Source organism: Halichoeres trimaculatus, unplaced genomic scaffold (genome assembly GCF_033239565.1).
Source record: "Halichoeres trimaculatus isolate MK-OKI-2021-1 unplaced genomic scaffold, fHalTri1.1 fHalTri1_scaffold_5, whole genome shotgun sequence".
NCBI lineage: Eukaryota > Metazoa > Chordata > Actinopteri > Labriformes > Labridae > Halichoeres > Halichoeres trimaculatus.
The window spans coordinates 15,335,957-15,355,365 of record NW_027437183.1 but is presented as its reverse complement, the minus strand read 5'-3'; the positions used below and the strand labels follow the sequence as shown (position 1 = coordinate 15,355,365).

General features: G+C 38.0%; 1 protein-coding gene across 3 annotated transcripts in view; it reads left to right on the top strand.

The window, feature by feature from the left end:
* The window catches only part of grid2 (glutamate receptor, ionotropic, delta 2), a 534,507-nt gene that overhangs the window by 431,511 nt on the left and 83,587 nt on the right, over positions 1-19,409 (top strand). For all 3 annotated transcript variants that reach the window (XM_074669717.1, XM_074669718.1, XM_074669719.1), the window contains exon 12: positions 15,031-15,169. In XM_074669717.1, the coding sequence (XP_074525818.1) occupies positions 15,031-15,169 (139 nt within the window). The remainder of the gene's footprint in view (positions 1-15,030; positions 15,170-19,409) is intronic.

Genomic DNA, 19,409 nt, shown 5'->3' with positions numbered 1-19,409 from the left:
ACCACATCTCTACCTCTTGACTTCACATGGTGGCACTTATATCATTAATGACTTAATTTGCCAGAAGTCCTGCACATCAGTTACCGTACATTTTTTTTTTGATCAAGGTCTGTTTATTAAGAAAAAAGGATCATCACAATGTGAGAAAACAATCATTGAACATACATATTTTTTTGTTCAAACCCAAAACCCACCCTCAACCCCAGCCAGCCAGACAAAGTAATAATAATAATATATACATTTATACTGCAATGTCTTTTGCCTCTACGCCTTCAAAATAGGTAAGAAAAGGTTTCCAAATATCATAAAATTTTTGGACAGAACCTTTTAGTGTGTGTCTTATCTTTTCTAACTGAATGTAATACATTACGTCTCTGACCCAAAGCCCATACACAGGTGGGCATACATCCTTCCAATTCAACAAAATTCTCCTACGAGCCAAAAGTACACTAAAAGAAATTAAACTACCTTGTGCTTTTGATAAGCGATTATCCAAAGTCACTCCAAATATTGCAATGAACGGGCAAGGACTTAGGGAAAAACCACATATTTTAGAAAAAGTATCAAAGATATTTTTCCAAAAATTCTGCAATTTAGAACAGGTCCAGAACATATGTAATAACGAGGCTGGTTCTTGTCTACAGCGGTCACATGTAGGGTCAAAGTCGTCTCTGATCTTACTCAATCTAGTTTTTGACCAATGAAGTCGATGTACAACTTTAAATTGTATTATTGTATGCCTGAGACAAATGGATGAAGAAAAAATTCTGTCAATAATATTTTTCCAGGTCTCATCTGAAATCTGTACACTCAGATCTTCCTCCCATCTATATTTAAGTGTCTGCAGTGTAGACATCTTATACTTATTTAACAACCCATAGATAACACTTATCAGGCGCCTGACTGTGGGTTTGAGCTTGAAGATATCGCCCAGAAGCGATGGGGAGGGAGAAGATGGGAAGGAGTCCATGTTGGAGACGATGAAATGTCTAATTTGTAGGTACCTGAAAAAGTGAGATCCAGGAATATCATATTTAGTCCTCAGCTGCTCAAAAGAGCTGAAGACATTGTCATTGAAGAGCTCATACATTGATGTGATTCCCAAATCTGTCCAGATGCTAAAAGACTTATCAATCATTGATGGAGGAAACATACAATGGCTCTGGGGTGGTGCAAACAAGGATAATGCTGTCAATTTGAAGTGACTCTTGAACTGATTCCATAATTTTATTGAATGTATAACAAGAGGGTTTGAAGTAAAGTTGGAAATGGGTTTTTGCAAAGGTAACTTTGCACATAACAAAGATTTAAGTGTGACCTGTTTCACTGACAATTTTTCAAGGGTTGCCCATGATGGTAAATTATCATCCACTTGTACCCAGTAAAGTATTGCTTTAAATTGGATGCCCAGTAGTAAAATAAGAAGTTTGGGAGTGCCAAGCCTCCCGTGCTCCGGGGCCTTTGTAGTACACTTTGCTTTAGTCTCGGTGTTTTTTTGTTCCAGATGAAAGAGGAAATTTGACTGTTTATATTCTTAAAAAAAGATTTGGTTAGAAATATTGGAAGACATTGAAACAAATACAAAAATTTAGGAAAAATGTTCATTTTAATGATGTTAATTCTGCCACCAAGCGAAAGAGGCAGCAACTCCCATCTTCCAAGATCTTGTTTTAGCTTTGATAGTGACACTTGATAATTCGCTTTAAATAAATCTTTGTGATTTCGTGTAATCCATATGCCTAAGTATTTAAATTTATTGTAACTGAGTTTAAAAGGATCTAGAACAGTTGACGATTCCCCTATTACTCTACCAATGGGCATGGCTTCACTTTTTTCAAAATTTACCTTATATCCTGAAATTGCTCCAAACTCCTTAAGCAAATCTAAAATTTTTGGAAGACTATGTGAAGGATCTGCAATAAACAAAAGCATATCATCCGCATAAAGCGAGACTTTATGCTCAGTCTCTCCACGAAGAATCCCTTTGATGTCAGATCGCTGTCTTAAAGCAATTGCCAAGGGTTCAATCACCAATGTAAAGAGGAGGGGTGACAAAGGACACCCTTGCCTTGTACCGCGCTGGAGCCGAAAATACTTAGATAAATTACTATTAGTTCGAACAGCCGCGACCGGCGAGGAGTATAACACTTTAATCCAGGAAATAAAGTTTGTCCCGAATCCAAACCGTCTAAGAGTGGCAAAAAGAAAATCCCATCTCACCCGATCAAACGCCTTTTCGGCATCAAGTGACACTACTACTTCAGCAGCATCTTTGTCAGATTGGTTATAAATAATATTTAATACACGTCGAATATTGAAAAAAGAAAATCTGTTTTTAATAAAACCTGTTTGATCGGGTGAGATGATGGATGGCAAGACCCTTTCCAAGCGATGAGCCAGCAACTTAGCAAGAATCTTTGTGTCCACATTTAGTAGGGATATTGGGCGGTATGAGCTACAATTAAGACTGCTTCTATCTTTCTTAAGAATTAAAGAAATAACTGCTTGGCGCATTGTCGGTGGTAAAGACTGTGAGATGAATGATTCCTCAAATGTAGACTTTAACAATGGAATAATCTGAGGAGCAAATTCCTTATAAAATTCAGATGGAAACCCATCTGGACCTGGAGATTTCCCAGATTGTAAGCTCCTCAAAGCCCTATGAATTTCAAGATCAGAAATTGGTTCCTCCAAACTATTAGCTGCATCTGTCTCAAGTAAAGGAATATTCAGATTTTCAAAGAAATTATCTATATTCGAGTGATCACCAGATGAAGTACAACTGTATAAATTTTGATAATATTGCAGAAAACTATCGTTTATGTCTAAATTGCTTGTATATTTTATCCCTTGATCATTTTGTATTTCAGCTATAGCTTGGTTAGCTGTCCTTTGTCGCAACTGCTGCGCTAAAAGTTTGCCTGTCTTCTCACCATGTTCATATGTGCCGCTTCGGGATTTAGAAAGAAGATGTTCAGCTTGTTTTGTGGATAAAAGATTATATTCGGTTTGTAATTGCAATCGTTGTTTATATAATATAGGGGAGGGAGAAATACTATATGCAGCATCTAATTTAACAATTTGATCAGCCAATTTAGTGAGATGCTCCGTTGCGGCCCTCTTCTGTTTTGCGCAAAAGGAAATAATCTGACCCCTCAAATATGCCTTAAGAGATTCCCATACAGTAGAGTGTGAAACTTCTGAGGTTTGATTTATACTGACAAAAAATTCAATTTGAGATCGCAAAAAATGTTTAAATTCTTCATCTGCAAGCAGTAGCGGATTAAATCTCCAGGGCCGATAGTTACAACTTACATTTGGAATCCGTAATGAGAGAGCAACAGGGGAATGATCTGAAATGACCATGGCCTTGTAGTCACAATCTGCAACAAGAGGAAGGAGTTTCTTATCTAACAAAAAATAATCTATTCGAGAAAATGTTCTATGAACATTTGAAAAAAAAGAAAATTTGCGTGAGGACGGGTTCCGAAATCTCCAAACATCAGCCAAACCATAAGTATCCAAAAAAGAGTGAATTACATGTACTGATTTAGCAACAGGAATAACCCTCTGAGAACTGCGATCCAAAGAGGATAAGGCAATGTTTAGGTCCCCACCAACAATGACATTATGTGATGCCATACATGGCAGTCGTGAAAAAACATCACTAAAAAAACTGGAGTCATCCCAATTGGGGGCATAAATGTTTGCCAGCACCAAAGGGAATCCATATACTTTCCCTGCAACAATAATAAATCGTCCATTTGGGTCAGCGTCAATATTAGTAGCCACAAAAGGTAAGGATTTGTTAATTATAATTGCAGTGCCTCGTGATTTAGAATTAAATTTTGAATGGTACACTTGGCCAGTTACCGTACATTTTATTAACAAGTGGTGGGAAACATATTGCCTTGTGCTACTTAGACGCTTATGGCAGAAGTTTAACTTAGTCCTCCTGTTCTATCATATCTATGTCATATTGTTTCATCTCTTCCAATCTCATGTGCAGTCATCACGTTTCAAATCATATCCTCTCGAATGGTATCCTCTTTTGTTTTATTGTTTTATTGTATTGGGTTGTATTGAATTGTAAACTGCCATAATTTAAAGTCCGATATCATCCCATCACATATCACATTGTATCACATCACGTCATGTCATATCGTATCGTATCATATCCTATATATAGTGTGAGTTAGATTATCACCTCTTCTCATCCCTTCTCATATGGTTATCACATCATATCATATCCTCTTTAACTTTTCACATCATAAAACATTACATGATATGATATAATTAACATGTGTAGTGACACATAATGTAACAATATGTCAGGTACCATCTGATATTTTTTTCATCTTATCATATCATATCATATTATATCATATCATATTGTGTCATGTCATATCATGTTATATCATATCATATTACATCATATCATAACGCATGATATATCATATCATACCATATCGTATCCTATCATATCATATTGCATCATATTGTATCATATCATTTCCTATCATATCATATCGTATCATATAGTGTCATGTCATATCATATGATCTTACATCATATATCATAATATATCGCATCATATTGTCATATTTTATCATATTATATCATATTGTATCATGTCATATCATATCATATCGTATCATATCGTATCCTGTCATGTGGTATCATATCATATCATATCGTATCATGTCATATCGTACCATATCATATACCATGATCACGTGTCATACCGTATCATATTATATTACATCATATATCTTATTGTGCCACATTACATCTCATCTGATCACATACTCTGATATCGTATCATTTTGTTTTGCTCTGTTCTGAATTCTTACATCACTACTTTCCTAACAACCTCAACAAAGACACAAACGGAAAACAATAATAAAATAAAACAAAAGCATCACATTTTATCCACACATGAAACACATGCTGAATCTCAGTGTTTTCCCATTTCTTCCACTCAAATACACAGGGTATCTACAAAATAAATAAACTCAAATCTTTCAAAACTGAAACATCAGTATGGAAAATAACCTTCTTTATATTTCAGTTGGATCACACACTTGACTGAGTTCACAAACCTGGTTATCTCTTACTGAGTCACATCATCATTTCCGTGCATAAACACGTTATCATAATCAAGCATGCTCTGTTGCCTGGAGATGCTGAAAAGTCTTGATTACATTACTCATAATTGCAGATATTGGAGATTATTATATTTGCCAAGGAAAGATGATACAAAATGTTTTGCTTTAATTTTGAAAACATGTTTTGCTCAGTTGAAAGTGGCTCACCTTCAAACACTTTTCTTTTATGGAAAACATCTCTTTTCTTATCTCTGTTTTCTTTCTGCAACTTTTACTTAGAGTGGTTGTCATAGTGGTGCAACTTGATCATACAGTAAGTAAGCATTCATGTTTAAGTTAGACTTCTTTCGGGAACTATTGGTGCTTTCTTGCTAAATAAAAAAGTAGCTCTTTCAACAAGTAGAGATACTGTTGCTTTGAAAAGATGTCTTACTTTGTACTGAGTTGTACAAACTGTCAACATTGTTTTGTTCTTGGAGTTCAGGCTTTGAGAAGCAGAATTTAATGACATGAAAAGCTGTCGTCAACAGTTTAGAGAAAATATAAAACACCTGCTGTTTTATAAACTGTATGATTGGCAAGGAATATTGTGTGAGATTATTTAGACAGTCAAGGAGAGTTTCCAAGTTGTCATGATGGTTTAGAAAAGGGCTTATGTGTTCTGTTTTGCAATAATTTTGAATTTAAAAAGCCATACAAACCAGCGAATGAGGCTCTGCATTCTGACAGGATAAAGACTAGTGAAGGCAGTGCTGCATTCCTGACCAAGAAACCATTGTTGCATGTGTCTTTGGTGTGTACGAGCCGTTGAAAGAAGATGATAATTCCAAATAATGTTAATGACATTCTTTCATGAAATTTCTCCATAAATAAATGGATTTGGACAGGCTTTTTCAAACCGGTTCATTGTATCTGTAGCAAGAATACAAGCAAAGAAAAGGATGTCTGTATTCAACTAGAGAAAAAATAATAAGGAAATATTCTTACCAGCGCTGCATCTGTCATCCACCGCTGCTTTAGTAGCCTTTATAAAGCTCCCTCTGAGGCTTTTTTCCTGCTGCTTTTATTGTTCTTACTTTATTGTAGCCTACACAGTCAGTAGCTGTCAGTAACAGCTTTTGTATGGTCCATTGGGTTACAAAATACAAAAAGTTTTAATATTCCACGTGAGAAAACAACATGACATGACCAGAATCCAATATCTGAGGATATGAAAATTCAGTGCCAAAAGTCAAACCATTTGCCTTTTGCTGCATATTTTTTTATGCCTCATGCGTGTTGCTTGTCTGAGCCTCTTAGAAACAATGTTATTCTTCTCCTTGGAGATGTGTGTTTGGTCAAGCATCATTGTGTTTGATGCTGCTTTGAAAATAATGAGTTTGTGTTTTTATGATAATTTATGAACCATTTAAATAATTCTTTCACTCTGACTTGTTTCTTTTAATGCCTTTTTTCATGAAACAACAAAAAAATTATCGTTTTTTTAGAACTCAAATCAATAATGCACAGTATGAAGCTTTTGACCAGTAATTTCTCCTGATGGTCAATAGAAGTAGAATTACCTATATTTTCCCCTGTTCTGTATTTTAAAAGAGGTTTATTATATGCTGTTTGTGCACATATACAGGTAAGAAGGGCTTAGATATAGTAGGCAAAAAATAGATAAATAGAAAAATCTAACTCTTCAACTGTTATTTTTTTTAAAGCTGTAAGAGTTCTTCTATACATCTGAAGCTCTTCACATCAAACGTTTGCATGGCCTTGGCCATGTTGTGTGCACTCTCTAAACATAATGTGCACCATTGTCCTCTGCAATGTTCCACTGCTGCATGCTTTCAAAGGCAACATAGATCATTCTTATTCTATAAATACTCCTGTATTTATCCAACCACTCAGTTTACAAAAGATAAAGTCCAGATTTCCACGAAACTGTGTCCTTTTTGTTGTTCTCCACCACGTGAAACAGGGCAGGCAGGAATAGTTCTACAGTGGTGTGGAGGAGGACACCAGCGCCCAAAATGTGCTATTAGTCTGCAAATTATTGGGCTTAGAATTTTAGCAACTTTTTAGCTTGTATGTAAAAACATAAAGCATATACCTCTGATTTCAATTTAGTGTTTCAGTGTCATGAGTGCCCCCCCACCCCACACACACACACCTTATGTCAATAATACTGCTCTCAAAAGCATTTATGGAAACATGTTTCAGAAGAAATTACTGCTCATTATTTTGATTTTCATAGTTTCATAGATTTTCCATCTGTTAACATAGAAGAGGCACTGTATTAGTCCAGATGTTTTGGGGTCCGTTCTTTTATACAGCCTCAATCACAAATACAGTGGTATCACCAGATGACACTCATAGATAAGTGATTTTTCACATTTCTGTTTAAGAGTATCTTGATTTACTCTACTGCCAAAACACATCTCATAGTTTGAGACTTGGAGGCCTGTGAAAGAATGAGATTTTCCAAATCATAGTGAAAAAAATGTGACATCATTTTGTTGCAAGATTGCAGTGATTCCTACAGGGAGCTGACATCAGCTGAACATACTCCAACTCTCTTTCCTCATTTAAAAAGCTCTAATGAACTGCTCTGGTCGTCTTTCATCCAAGAATAACCAAAGTGTGATGATGTAACTTTGAAGAGGATGCTCAGAACAGTTGGCAGCAGGAATGTGGATTTTAAAAAATGATGGGGCATTTGATAGAAGTGGATCCAGAGCTGTAGGCAGACACTGTGTGCTCTCTCCTGGCTGTCTAAAGTTGTGGAGAGGGAGAGAGAGGAATTATTCAAACCTAATGCTGCTAATGCTATTGCGGGACAAGATCCCAGAGCCTCAAGTTTGAACAAGTGGATATGCCTCAAGCACCTCTAACACTTAATCACAATAAACTGATGACTGAAGGTGCTTGTGTACATTGACAGCAGAGGCTGAAGAGAAGTGTAATTGTCCATAGGCCATCCACAGTAACAGAGCCAGTCCTTATCAGTAGTTTGTCCAGCTACGTCCTCCAGTGTTTAACCCTTTGTTCTCACTTACACTGAAATGTGGATGTTTTCTTGGCAATATAGATAAACCTCTCCCTGAGCAGATACAGGCCTTCCTGCATTCTGTGCAGTCTTGCATCAGTACTCTAAGTAGGAGAACTGTCAAATTCAGCCACCGTCAAGGTAGCAGTTTAATAGGTGGGACAGAGTCTCAGCATGACATTTAGCATATTGCTGGCACCAAATAAATAAACATTTGAATTTTAAAATTCAAAAAAGACATCTCATACGGATCATTTCTCTAGTTTTATTTACCCATTGACTTAGCTTGTGGAGCTGAGTCATGTGCAGAAGCGACCCTATCGGTATACATGTGTTCCACTAACAAAAATACACTGGTCCCATTTGTCAGAAATATGATGAAACTAGGCCTGCACCAATCAATCAATGCTGATTTTCTTAACTTTGGGGGATCGGTGATGGGTGATTAGCCCATCCTTACATATGAAACTGATCTCATATACCTCCTGGAAGGTCTGACTGACAGCCTTTGTTGCTTTTTACACTGAGACCTAAAACTCTGGACACTTTACTTTTTGTTTAAGTTAAAATGTAAAGATGTTATTGTTTCACATGTATTGTTCAATTATTTTCAATAAAATAGGATTGGAACATTGAAGGCATATGCTGTCAGCTATAAAAAAAATAAAAAGCAGAAATCGGTATCAGCCCGAATCGGTATCAGCAGGTCAGGCTTTTTAAAGATCAGCGAGCGGCCAGAAAACTGTGATCGTGCACCCCTAAATGAAACTGCTTTAATGTGAGGAACTGAATGCTTTCTGAATCACTCTGATTGGTTATGAAATAGTTCTTCAAACAGATTTCTTTGTATAGAGTTTTCATTTCTATATACATTACATATTATTTTTCAATATTAAACACAATATTATTGAATTCTAGAATTAACGTTGATGCCAAAAAATATACAAACAACAGTCTTACTGATGAAATTTTCCAAAAGACAAACAGGACACAGCCACCATAGCTCAGGTCTGATTCACTCAGCTGTAGATTGTGACAGTTAATTAATATCAGAAGTATCTCTAAAAGTTTCGGTGTCGCACCTTGTGCCAGTTTTTAAATAAAATGTTTTGGCCTCCTGCTCACTCTATCAGATTTACCGTCGCATACACACAGGATCAAGGGCACTTTGGCTCAATCATCTTCCCCTCTGATGAGTTTGTCTCAACATTGAGTGATGAGGGTCATGTCGTATTCCTCATATATCTGAAAACTTTGTTGATGTTTATACAAGATACCTTGGCTGCTTTCCTGAAACGGACTGTGTGTGTGTGTGTGTGTGTGTGTGTGTGTGTGTGTGTGTGTGTGTGTGTGTGTGTGTGTGTGTGTGTGTGTAGTGGGGGTGTGTGTGTGTGTGTGTGTGTGTGTGTGTGTGTGTGTGTATGTGTGTGTGTGTGTGTGTGTGTGTGTGTGTGTGTGTGTGTGTGTGTGTGTGTTTAACTGTGTTTTATTCAAATGCTGATGGTTTTTTTTTTGTTTTTTTTATCAAACTTTTTAAATTTTTCTTACATTTTCAAAATATTCACTCACTCAAACATGAAGTAAAGCCAACAAATGGATTCTGCCAATAGAAGTGAAACCAATGACCGAACAGTACCCTTGACTGTGACCTGTAACTGAAAAAATAAAGACATTGAATACAGCAGTTTTTGGCCCCAAAGTATAACTTGTCTTTGACGTTTTATGCTATACATCAAACCAGGGCCTATAATCCAAGAAGCAAACTGTTTCAAGCAAAGTAGGATTAAATAGAGGAGCAGAACAGAAACAGAGGTAAGAACTGAGCACTGCACTGAGGGATACAACAGGGTTTCTTTGGAGCTGCAGAGCTCACATCCACAAAAGCTGCTCCACTTGGTCTTAGTGTTGTCTGCAGTTTTTTCAGGACTGAAAAAAAAAATAAAACTAAAAAAACCAATAACTGCTAAACAGAACTGAACTCCCCACTGTTGCAGGATCTTATCAGTGTGTTTCCTTTCAGTCCAGGATCTTATTATGGACTTGAAGGCAATTTACACTTTAATGATTTATACTCTTTAAGCTCCAAGACTTTTTAATACAAGATTAAATAACTGCATTACTGTTATCTCCCAATGCAGACATTGAGATCACCTTGTCTGATCAGGATTCAGACAGTTAGTCACGTGCATGGCCAGAATTTGTTCTCAAATATTAGCACATAAAGTTAGACAAAGACACCAGAAACTTCAATTTTTGTGCACTGTAGAATTTTGGCAACAATTTAAGAGCACCACAGTGTAAACTTGGAGTGAAGTTTCTGACATTTTGGCACCTTTAAAATCAATGCCAAACCGCTCTGTAGATAAATCATGTCAAGGGCCTTTTTCAGTCCACTTCTCAAAGTTCACTTACTTTTATTGAGCTTCATAAATCCAAGCTTTTACAGTATCTTACAAAGATGTTAGAATGGCCTTTCTCACTCTGTCACTATCTTTTCTTTTTTCTCTCTTTCTCTCCTACGAACACAAACCTTTGCACATACATACTGTGAGTAAGAATCAAAATGACCTCTTGTAAATGTCTGTCGCAGTTTTGATGTAGACAGTGTCAGTAGATACAAAGGTCTGGTACAAAGGGAAACTGAAAGAGTACGACCGCCTCGTGACCTAAAACTGCCAATTTTTCAGCCTGTTCATGCTGTGATTGGTGACCTGCCGGTCCCCCAGATTTTACCAGTGCTGTGTCAATCATACGAGAGTCACACGTTTCATGCCATGTGCACAGCAAAACCAACACTAATGTGACACCCACCAGTGGCGTGGCGTGGGGATTTTTTTTGAGGAAGCCAATGAGACAAAGCCTCTAATCTGTATGATTTTTAGGGAGTGGGGTACATAAAAGACTATGTTGCAGCTTGTATATCGCTTTTTCATGTAATGGAATGACCTGTTAGAGCGCCCAGAGAGCGCTCGTTTTACTTACTTTGAACACCGACACACACCCTTTCACTCTCCCACTCTCAGTCACTCATTCACACGCGTACATTGTCCTCTTGACTTAGCTTAAATGTCTTATTAATTTACTCAACCGCCCACTCAAACGCACAACCGGCTGCTTCATGCACACTGCTTATGTGCTAATCTCGCTGATTTCATTCAGTGGCTTGATGATGATGATTCTGTGATTTGATTGGTTTGAGGCCAAAGACAGGGTGGCTTCCCTTGACACTGTCTTGGCCAATCACAGGTGAGCAGTGTCATGACCACGGCCTCATCTGATTGGTTAATCATTCTTTTTTTTTTCACCAAGGGACGCCAACTCTGCTTGGCTTCCTTGCAGGCAACAGTGTGCAGTATCATATTTTCACCACTCATTCACAGCATAACATTTATGAGGGTGCTGTTTTACACATCGTAAAATGCTCAATAAGTAGAGGAGAGAAATAAGGAGGAGATGACAGAGACGAAACACAGAAGAATTATCGAAACTGTTATAAAGGAGTATTTTCATTAAAACACAGCTACAGTCTGAAAAAAGTGAGGAAGCATGGCTTCCCTTGGCCTCCGGGAGAAAACGCCACTGACACCCACACATACTCTATCACACAAGAACAACAAGTTGGCAGTAAGGACATGTGGGGATATCAGTGACTGGGCTAAAAGCGCTGAATTACATGAGGATTAACAGACAGAGTCGAGTTACAAAATCATTTGACTACTTATTACGGACAATTTGACACATTTTTGTTGGGGTTTACTCATGAAAAGACACTTTCACTCAAAATAACGGCAAAACACAAGCAAGGATACAGTTACAGGTACAGATATTTGAGCTCCAAATTAAGATTGAATTTTCAACACAAGAAATTTTGGATTTTATTCCACAGATAAAGAAAAAAGTAAATCAGATGGGGCAAACAAAATTGTATGGTTGAAAAAAAATGGACGTCCGCTTGCTCAGCTCGATGTGAGGTCTCCGCAAAAACTGCTCCCCCTGGTGGCTGGCTGCAGTATAGGTTAAAAAATCCGGCTTTCCAGCCATTCTAGATGGGCTTTGGTCAAACTTTAAAAAATGAATACTCCTCGTAGAAGTATTTCTCACATCTGATTGTTGTGGTGATTTGAAGATATCATTTGGCTGTCTTGTATTCAAGTCCTTAGGCTTTACGTAACGTTTAACGATGATTGACAGCTGCCATTCACGTGTATTTTTTGGGGGGGATTGTAAAATTTGTTGGGAGGTAGAGTGAAGAGGTTGTTATCTTTGTCACCGGGCTCCACTCAGATTCTCCCAGAATCCCTCATCGTCTGTACTGTGCAGGTTCTGGTTGCACAACTGCTACAATGGTAGCGCCTGTGACAGGGGTATTTTGGCTTCAAAACCGTACAGTGATAAATGGCGGAGCCACACTGTTCACTCTATATACAGTCTATGGTCAAAATCAAATTGGAAATAGAAATGTGTTTAAAGATTTAATCCTGGCCAGCAGCAGACTTTTATGATTCGTTCCTTCAAAATAGCATCCAGTCTAACCATGTGAACATGTGGAGTTATCATCTTTCTTCAGTTCAGGAGGCTGGATGTTTATTTATCCACCTTTATGATATTTTAGCAGTTTTATAGATTAGTCATAGCCTGTATTTGAGTCTTCTTTGTCATAAAATTGCACCTTGTCTCTTTTTACTTAAAACTCAAACGTTACATATACAACTTCACACTGTCTGTCTTTGTAAAAAAAACTTCCCGTCTTCGGCTCTGGGACTACAAGATGTTGCCACTCAAGTCACTTTTTCGAATATGTTAGTTTTTTATAGTTCATTCTGAAACTAACATAAAAATAATTCTGTAATAAGGACGTGGTCTTTTTCATTAATCTCCTGTTTCCTCTTGAAACTGAATCAATCACCTCAGGAACCTCAAATTCCAGAAGACCCCTAAAGGGTTGAATGATGCTCAGAGGTCGTATTCAAGCAGCTATTTAAGTCCAAGATATTGCAATCCTACTTTGGCACATAGTTAGACTTTTTTGGCAGTCACTGTGATGAGAGACAAGCATCTGCTCCTGCTGGTTGCATTCATATCTGGAGAAGATTCAATTTATCTTGCCATTGGCAAATCAGCAATTATTTCTCATGAATAGTTAAGTGTGTGAATCCTTAAAAAAACATTTTATCTACTTGTGTTCCAGGTTTTCTTTCATTCAAAGCCGCTTGATTCAAAAGCTGATAATTTGCACAAATTAGAAAGTGTAAGTATTGATAAAGCTTTATGAAAGTGAATGGCACAGAAAATAAAACATGCTCCGTATCAGATTAGCTCCCAGTTAAGGCATCTTTTAGTTCTTTTTCTTTGTATTTGATTAACTGAATCTAATTCTCTTATATCTCCTGTAAAGTAAATGTATTTCTCACTTATACCCAAGTGGGCAGCAGATAAAAGTAAATAACAATTTCCCAGCCAAAGTTTTGTACATGAGACTGTCTGCAGAAACAATATGCAAAGCAACATAAAGTTTGAGGTGTTAGAAAACTTAGAGCAGAGCTGAAAATGTCGGGTTATTTAAAACTATCAAAGTAAACAGCACAGGGAATTAACATGAAAGAGAAAAAGACACGGGCAAATATGCAGTGGGATTATTTGACATGAATATAGAGTGTAGTCCTACATATTTTTCTGCCTTCAGGGCTTTTGGTACAACCTGATGTCACCAGCAAACGTGTTTCTGAGAAAAATTCAGTGAACCCTGAGAGAGAGAAAGAGATAACATATTTGAATTAAATCAAATGCTGTAAGCGATGCAAGAAAAGGCCTGAGAGGAGGAAAGAAAATATCAAGACTACAGTGGAGGAAGAGGACGGGTATGAGATAAGGGGGGCATGGGATTACGGGGGTGTCACTTATATTATTGAGTCTGGGCTGGAGGAGAGTGTCTGTTGGTCTGAGTCAACATACAGTGATCCCCTGCCACAAGGATGAATGAGGCTCATTTCTATCAGGCTTCAATAAAGTCTGTGAGGAAGAGCTTAGTGGCTGGAGATCAATCATTGCTCTGTGTGAATGTGTGTATTAGGTATGCATGTGTAATGTGTTTAAGCTGTTTGTGTGTGTGTTAAAAAAAAGGTTAGCCTTTAGCCTACCTGAGCACAATAGAGGAAGATAAATGCGGTTATTTCCTATCCTGGTTCACTCAGATATGAAAAAAGCTCTTTCCCTTATTTTTGAGGCCTGGGGTTAGACTGACAGCCAATTCTGACGTCCTCAGAAGCCGAGACAGCCAGCTTTTTACTGTAGCACAACAAGATTTCACAGGACAAGGCTACAGAAGCTGTTTATAACACAAGACAGGAATAAAGAGGTTTTTTATTTGAGGACAGACAGGCCACTTTTCATTCTAATGTGCTTCAGGCAACATCAAATCCTAATGGGAAGGCCCGAAAAGCTTTTCAACATTAGGTTTAAATTGATCATGCTTAAAGACGTTTTTCATAATTTATTGCAGCTGCAGTGTCCATTTTTCAGCTTGTGCCCAAACAGCTCTGCCTGCAGGGGTTTTGAGGATTGATTTCATATTAGGACATTTACAGGGAGATAAATCCAGTTTGCAAAGGTTACGTTGCCTTGGTATATAAATATTATCAGATCTCCAAGATGTCCTCCTCTGATGATTTGAGAAGAGCATTGATTCAATTCTTTGCTCTTTCTCCCGCTTTATGCTGCCGTTTGAAGATCAGATCTCTACCAAAGAATGAGATCGGATCTGTTAACCCAAACGTAATCTTTCCGGATGTGTTGTGCTATTCCAACAGCTTGTTTTGCTACAGCAGAGACTCATATTAAAGTGAAATGTTTATCTTACTGAGCTTCCTTTTTTCCTTTCTCTTACTCCAGGTGGAGAGGTTCCATACACCACTCTGGCTACGAGGATGATGATGGGCTTTTGGTGGATGTTTGCTCTTATTGTCATCTCATCATACACAGCCAATCTAGCTGCCTTCCTCACCATTACACGCATTGAGAACTCCATACAGTAAGTATGCAGCCACTGCACTTTGTTCTCTTCTGGGATCAAATTCTTTTGTTTTTTGGCAAAACAAACTTAATTCTTTGAAGGGCTGTGAGGAATATCTGGAAAAGTTAGTTTTTTTTCCAGGATAAAGACTCTTTTTCCATGAGCACTTGTACCCACAGTAGTGGGGATGTGACTTGTACCAAGGTGTTTGTTTTGAAACAAATGAATAGACAGCAGAGCTTCTTTTTTAACACTACTTTTCTTTGTTCAAACCTTTTTTTCCCGATACAAAGGGATGAGGTATTAACAGTAAGTAAGTTATTGTTTGAAATTTTGTAAACTCAAGTTTGTAGCATAGTTAAGTAGCTGGCTAAACTTAGCATTACTCACAGTCCAGTGCTTTGAGACGTCTCCATAACTTGCTACTAAGTTTCTCATTATGTCTTACCAGTGCTTACATCCTCTCTAAGCAGAGCTAATGTGACCTCGCTCTTCATTTTATTGAAAGACTCTTAAGTTTGAACAAACCACTGCAAAATAATTGCTGCATGTGGTTTCAATGCACATTATCACAAACTGCTTAGCCTGTGTTTTAGCCCAAGTGTGGTGCAGTCTCATACCCCTTTCCCACCTAACTGGTGCTGGTGCTACTTCTAGGCCAGGCCAGGGCCCGGCTAAGCACTGGTTCTTTGTGTTTCCACCAACAAAGAACTGGCTCCAGGTGCCCCAAACGCTTGGCAAGCACCAACTCTTTGCTGGGCACCCGTGAAACACTGACTACATGGGTGGGCCTGGGGCGGGGCTAAAGTGACCAACGATTAGCGTGAAAAACAGTTATTGTTGATAAGGAAAGCTGCTGGGCGAGTCCATTATTTTGTTAGTTTCCTTATTCATGATTTGAGATGGACACAAAATTAAAGCACTTATGCCTTTCCCCTCTTATAGATGAGGTCTATACATTATTATTTTATTAATCAGACTAAACAGTCTCATGTTACTTTTCATTCTTGAAAAGCTGTGTAAGTCGTCTGTTGTTTTATTGGTGTTTACTCATTCAAAACTTTAACTGGAGAAGAAATTGAAGCAGTAATGCCTTGTCTCTTATAGATCAGGTCAGTAGCTTATTGTTTTATCAAACGGACTAAACAGCCTGATGTTATTTTTCTTATTTACATGACAGGGTGTCACTTTTGCGGCATGGTTGCGCGTTTACATTTTTCCCGTTCCGTTTTGCACACGGCAGAAATCCGCTCTGTTTACAGACACAGAAACACATGCGCGCGCACACACACACACACAGAAACACACACACACAGAAAGAGAAAGGCGAGCACACTCCGCGTAGCACACAGTCGGAAATAGGTAATGTCAAATTTTTCTTTGCCTAGTTGTAAGCGCTCCCAGCGCCACCTTTATGCTGTCTCCCGCCCCATGCATCCGCAGCAAGCGAAGTTGCCCCCGCCGCCGCTGCCCCTGCCCTGGAGTTACATATAGAGTGATGTACTGACGTTTTTCGCTGACGCAATGATGTGGCTCTTTGCCTATGGAAAACCAAACCGGTCCTTAGAAATAACATGATTTGAACTAACTTAGCACTAGCACTAGCACCAGCGCCAAATGAGCACTGGTGGAAAAGGGGTAATAGAGACTTATGTGTGCCATGAATCAGTCTGGTCCCATCCGATCAGGAAGCTGAGAAATAGCACGTAATATAATCTACTTCGTTGCTGAAAAATCTCATTTGAAGTTGTGGGTTATGATCAGGCATTTACCAAGAGGTGAGAGTTTTTCATGAAAGTCCTCACAGTCACGTTAAATGCTACAAAGAACTTCTCTTTTCCAAAAATATCTTAGCAGCTGTTTTGGCAGAGTGTTGCTCATGGCTTTGTCTGACACCTACCCCTTGGGCATCTGTTTAAGGCATCAAAATAAGAAAACATAAATAATTAGTCTCGTCAAAAATGGTCCGGTTTGCTTTTGTGTAATAAAATTCACTAATAGTACAAGTAGTTTGTGTTGTAGAGAGTAAGACATTTTTGAATGAAGCACAAGGAAAAGAACTGATGCAATTTTGAAATTCAAAAACAGCTTTTGGCTGTGTTGAATTTTAAGCTAAATAGTTGAATTCAACACAAGTTGTCGCACCCCTGAAAAGACAAGTAGATGATCATTGTTTATAGTTTTGGGTTAGCACAACTGGTTACAAGTCAAATTTCAAGGAGGGCTTCTTCATCTCCGGTATCTCTCCTGGACTTTTCATATACATGAATTCAAGACCAGGGTATCTTAGTATGCATACAACTACACACACACACACACACACACACACACACACACACACACACACACACACACACACACACACACACACACAGACATACCACAAAGTTCTTGTAGAACCATGCACACATGACAAATTGTCCCTAACTCACACAGTCACACTGCAGTCTTCCCTGAGTGTGTCTTATTGTAGCTCAGCATGGAAATCCATTACAGCAGGCAGGTGTAATGCATGAGAGGCGCACACACCCACACACACACATTCACACACAAGCATCCAGACACAATTACTTCCTTATCCTTTCTGTTCCCTCTCACCAACCATTTCCCTCTTTTTCTTCATTCCATCGCAGAATAGTAATTTCCTGCCTGCCTTGAGTTTGGATCTATCATAGTAAAAGTGTGTGTCAGTGCATGTGTGTGTGTGTGTATCAGTGCATGTGTGTGGCTGTGTGTGTGTGTGTGTGTGTGTGTGTGTGTGTGTGTGTGTGTGTGTGTGTGTGTGTGTGTGTGTGTGTGTACACTGTTGTGATATCAGTGATGAAGATTAGAAAGATAAGGATAAACAAAGAGAATGAGGCTTACTGTGGCAGGAAAGGAGTGTTTTTCACAAGTTTTTTTCTCATGCTGGGGACAAAAAATGTATCAAGGCCACGGGCCAAGCTAACCCACAAACACACACACTCATCTCCTCTCTCGTGCACATTATTTCCCTAAGCTGCGTGCCCTCTGTTTATCTATCCTTGTGATAATATGTTTGCCTGCTTCTCTCCTGGTGGCACGAGGAAACACTCATCTCTCATTGGACTAATCAGCATGCCGAAACATCCGCCATGCCCGGCAGTGCCACAGTTAATTGTGCTTGGCTTTGAAGTAAACAACATTTATTTCTCTAAATCTCATCCCTATCTGTCTCTTAATTTGATTCTGTCAGGTCGTCGCTATGTTGTTACCTTGCATCCTTCCTATTAACCTTTCCTTTCTCTTCCTTACCTTCTTTTAAAGTTTTTCTGGTCCTTTAAAGTATGTCTGTAACAGTTCATTTCTATTCCTGCGTTGGTTTGTTTGTTTTTCAATTTGAACACAAGAATGAATAAAAACAGAGAAACAAACTTTTTTTTTTTCTTTTCCTATTTTTACAAATGTGCATTAACAAAATCAAACAAAAAATGCAGCTCAAGTCAGGGTATCTTTGGACAGTTTGTTTATTTTTGTGATCTCAAAACAAAATGTGCAGTATTCTGTTTGATGTATCTAAACAAAAACAAAAAAAGTAAAACAAGAGCTTTACCGTCTCATTTAACCATCTTAAGCTACTGATACGGGACAATTAGCTATGAGTCATGACTTTTGAATATTCAAACAGCAGTTATTTTATCTAAAAAAATATATATATATATATATATATATATATATATATATATATATCCTTGCTATACTGCAGTACAATCAGCACTTTGTAGCCTACCTGAAAGCTGAAACTGCCAACAAGTATCATGAGAAGAGGGGAGCATTATCACAGGTTTTCATAACAGAAGTATGAGTTTCAGTATACTGGGGGAAACTGCAGAAACTTGGACAGTGGTTCAGAACTTCTGTGAGGATCCAATCAATCAAGGATACAGAACATGTATTTCAAAATAAGAATTACAATACAAAAACAAAATTAAAGTCATCAAAGACAGACAAACCATACAAACAGCTCTTCTTGAAATACCCCTCATCCCAGCACAAGCACTCCAGCATGATCATAATGAAGGAATAAGTAAAATCAAAAGGTACCATGTGTAGGTACCTAAATGCATCCTTGTGACTGTGGGTGAGTTGAAGAGTAGATGATTTTCCATGCTGGACATGAACTCTGCACTGCAAATTTATATACTAAAGAATAAATATGTTATATTGAAAAAATGCTGTATTTTATTATTGAACAAAATTGATTTTTTTCTACCACATAAACACAAAAAAGTACCGAAAC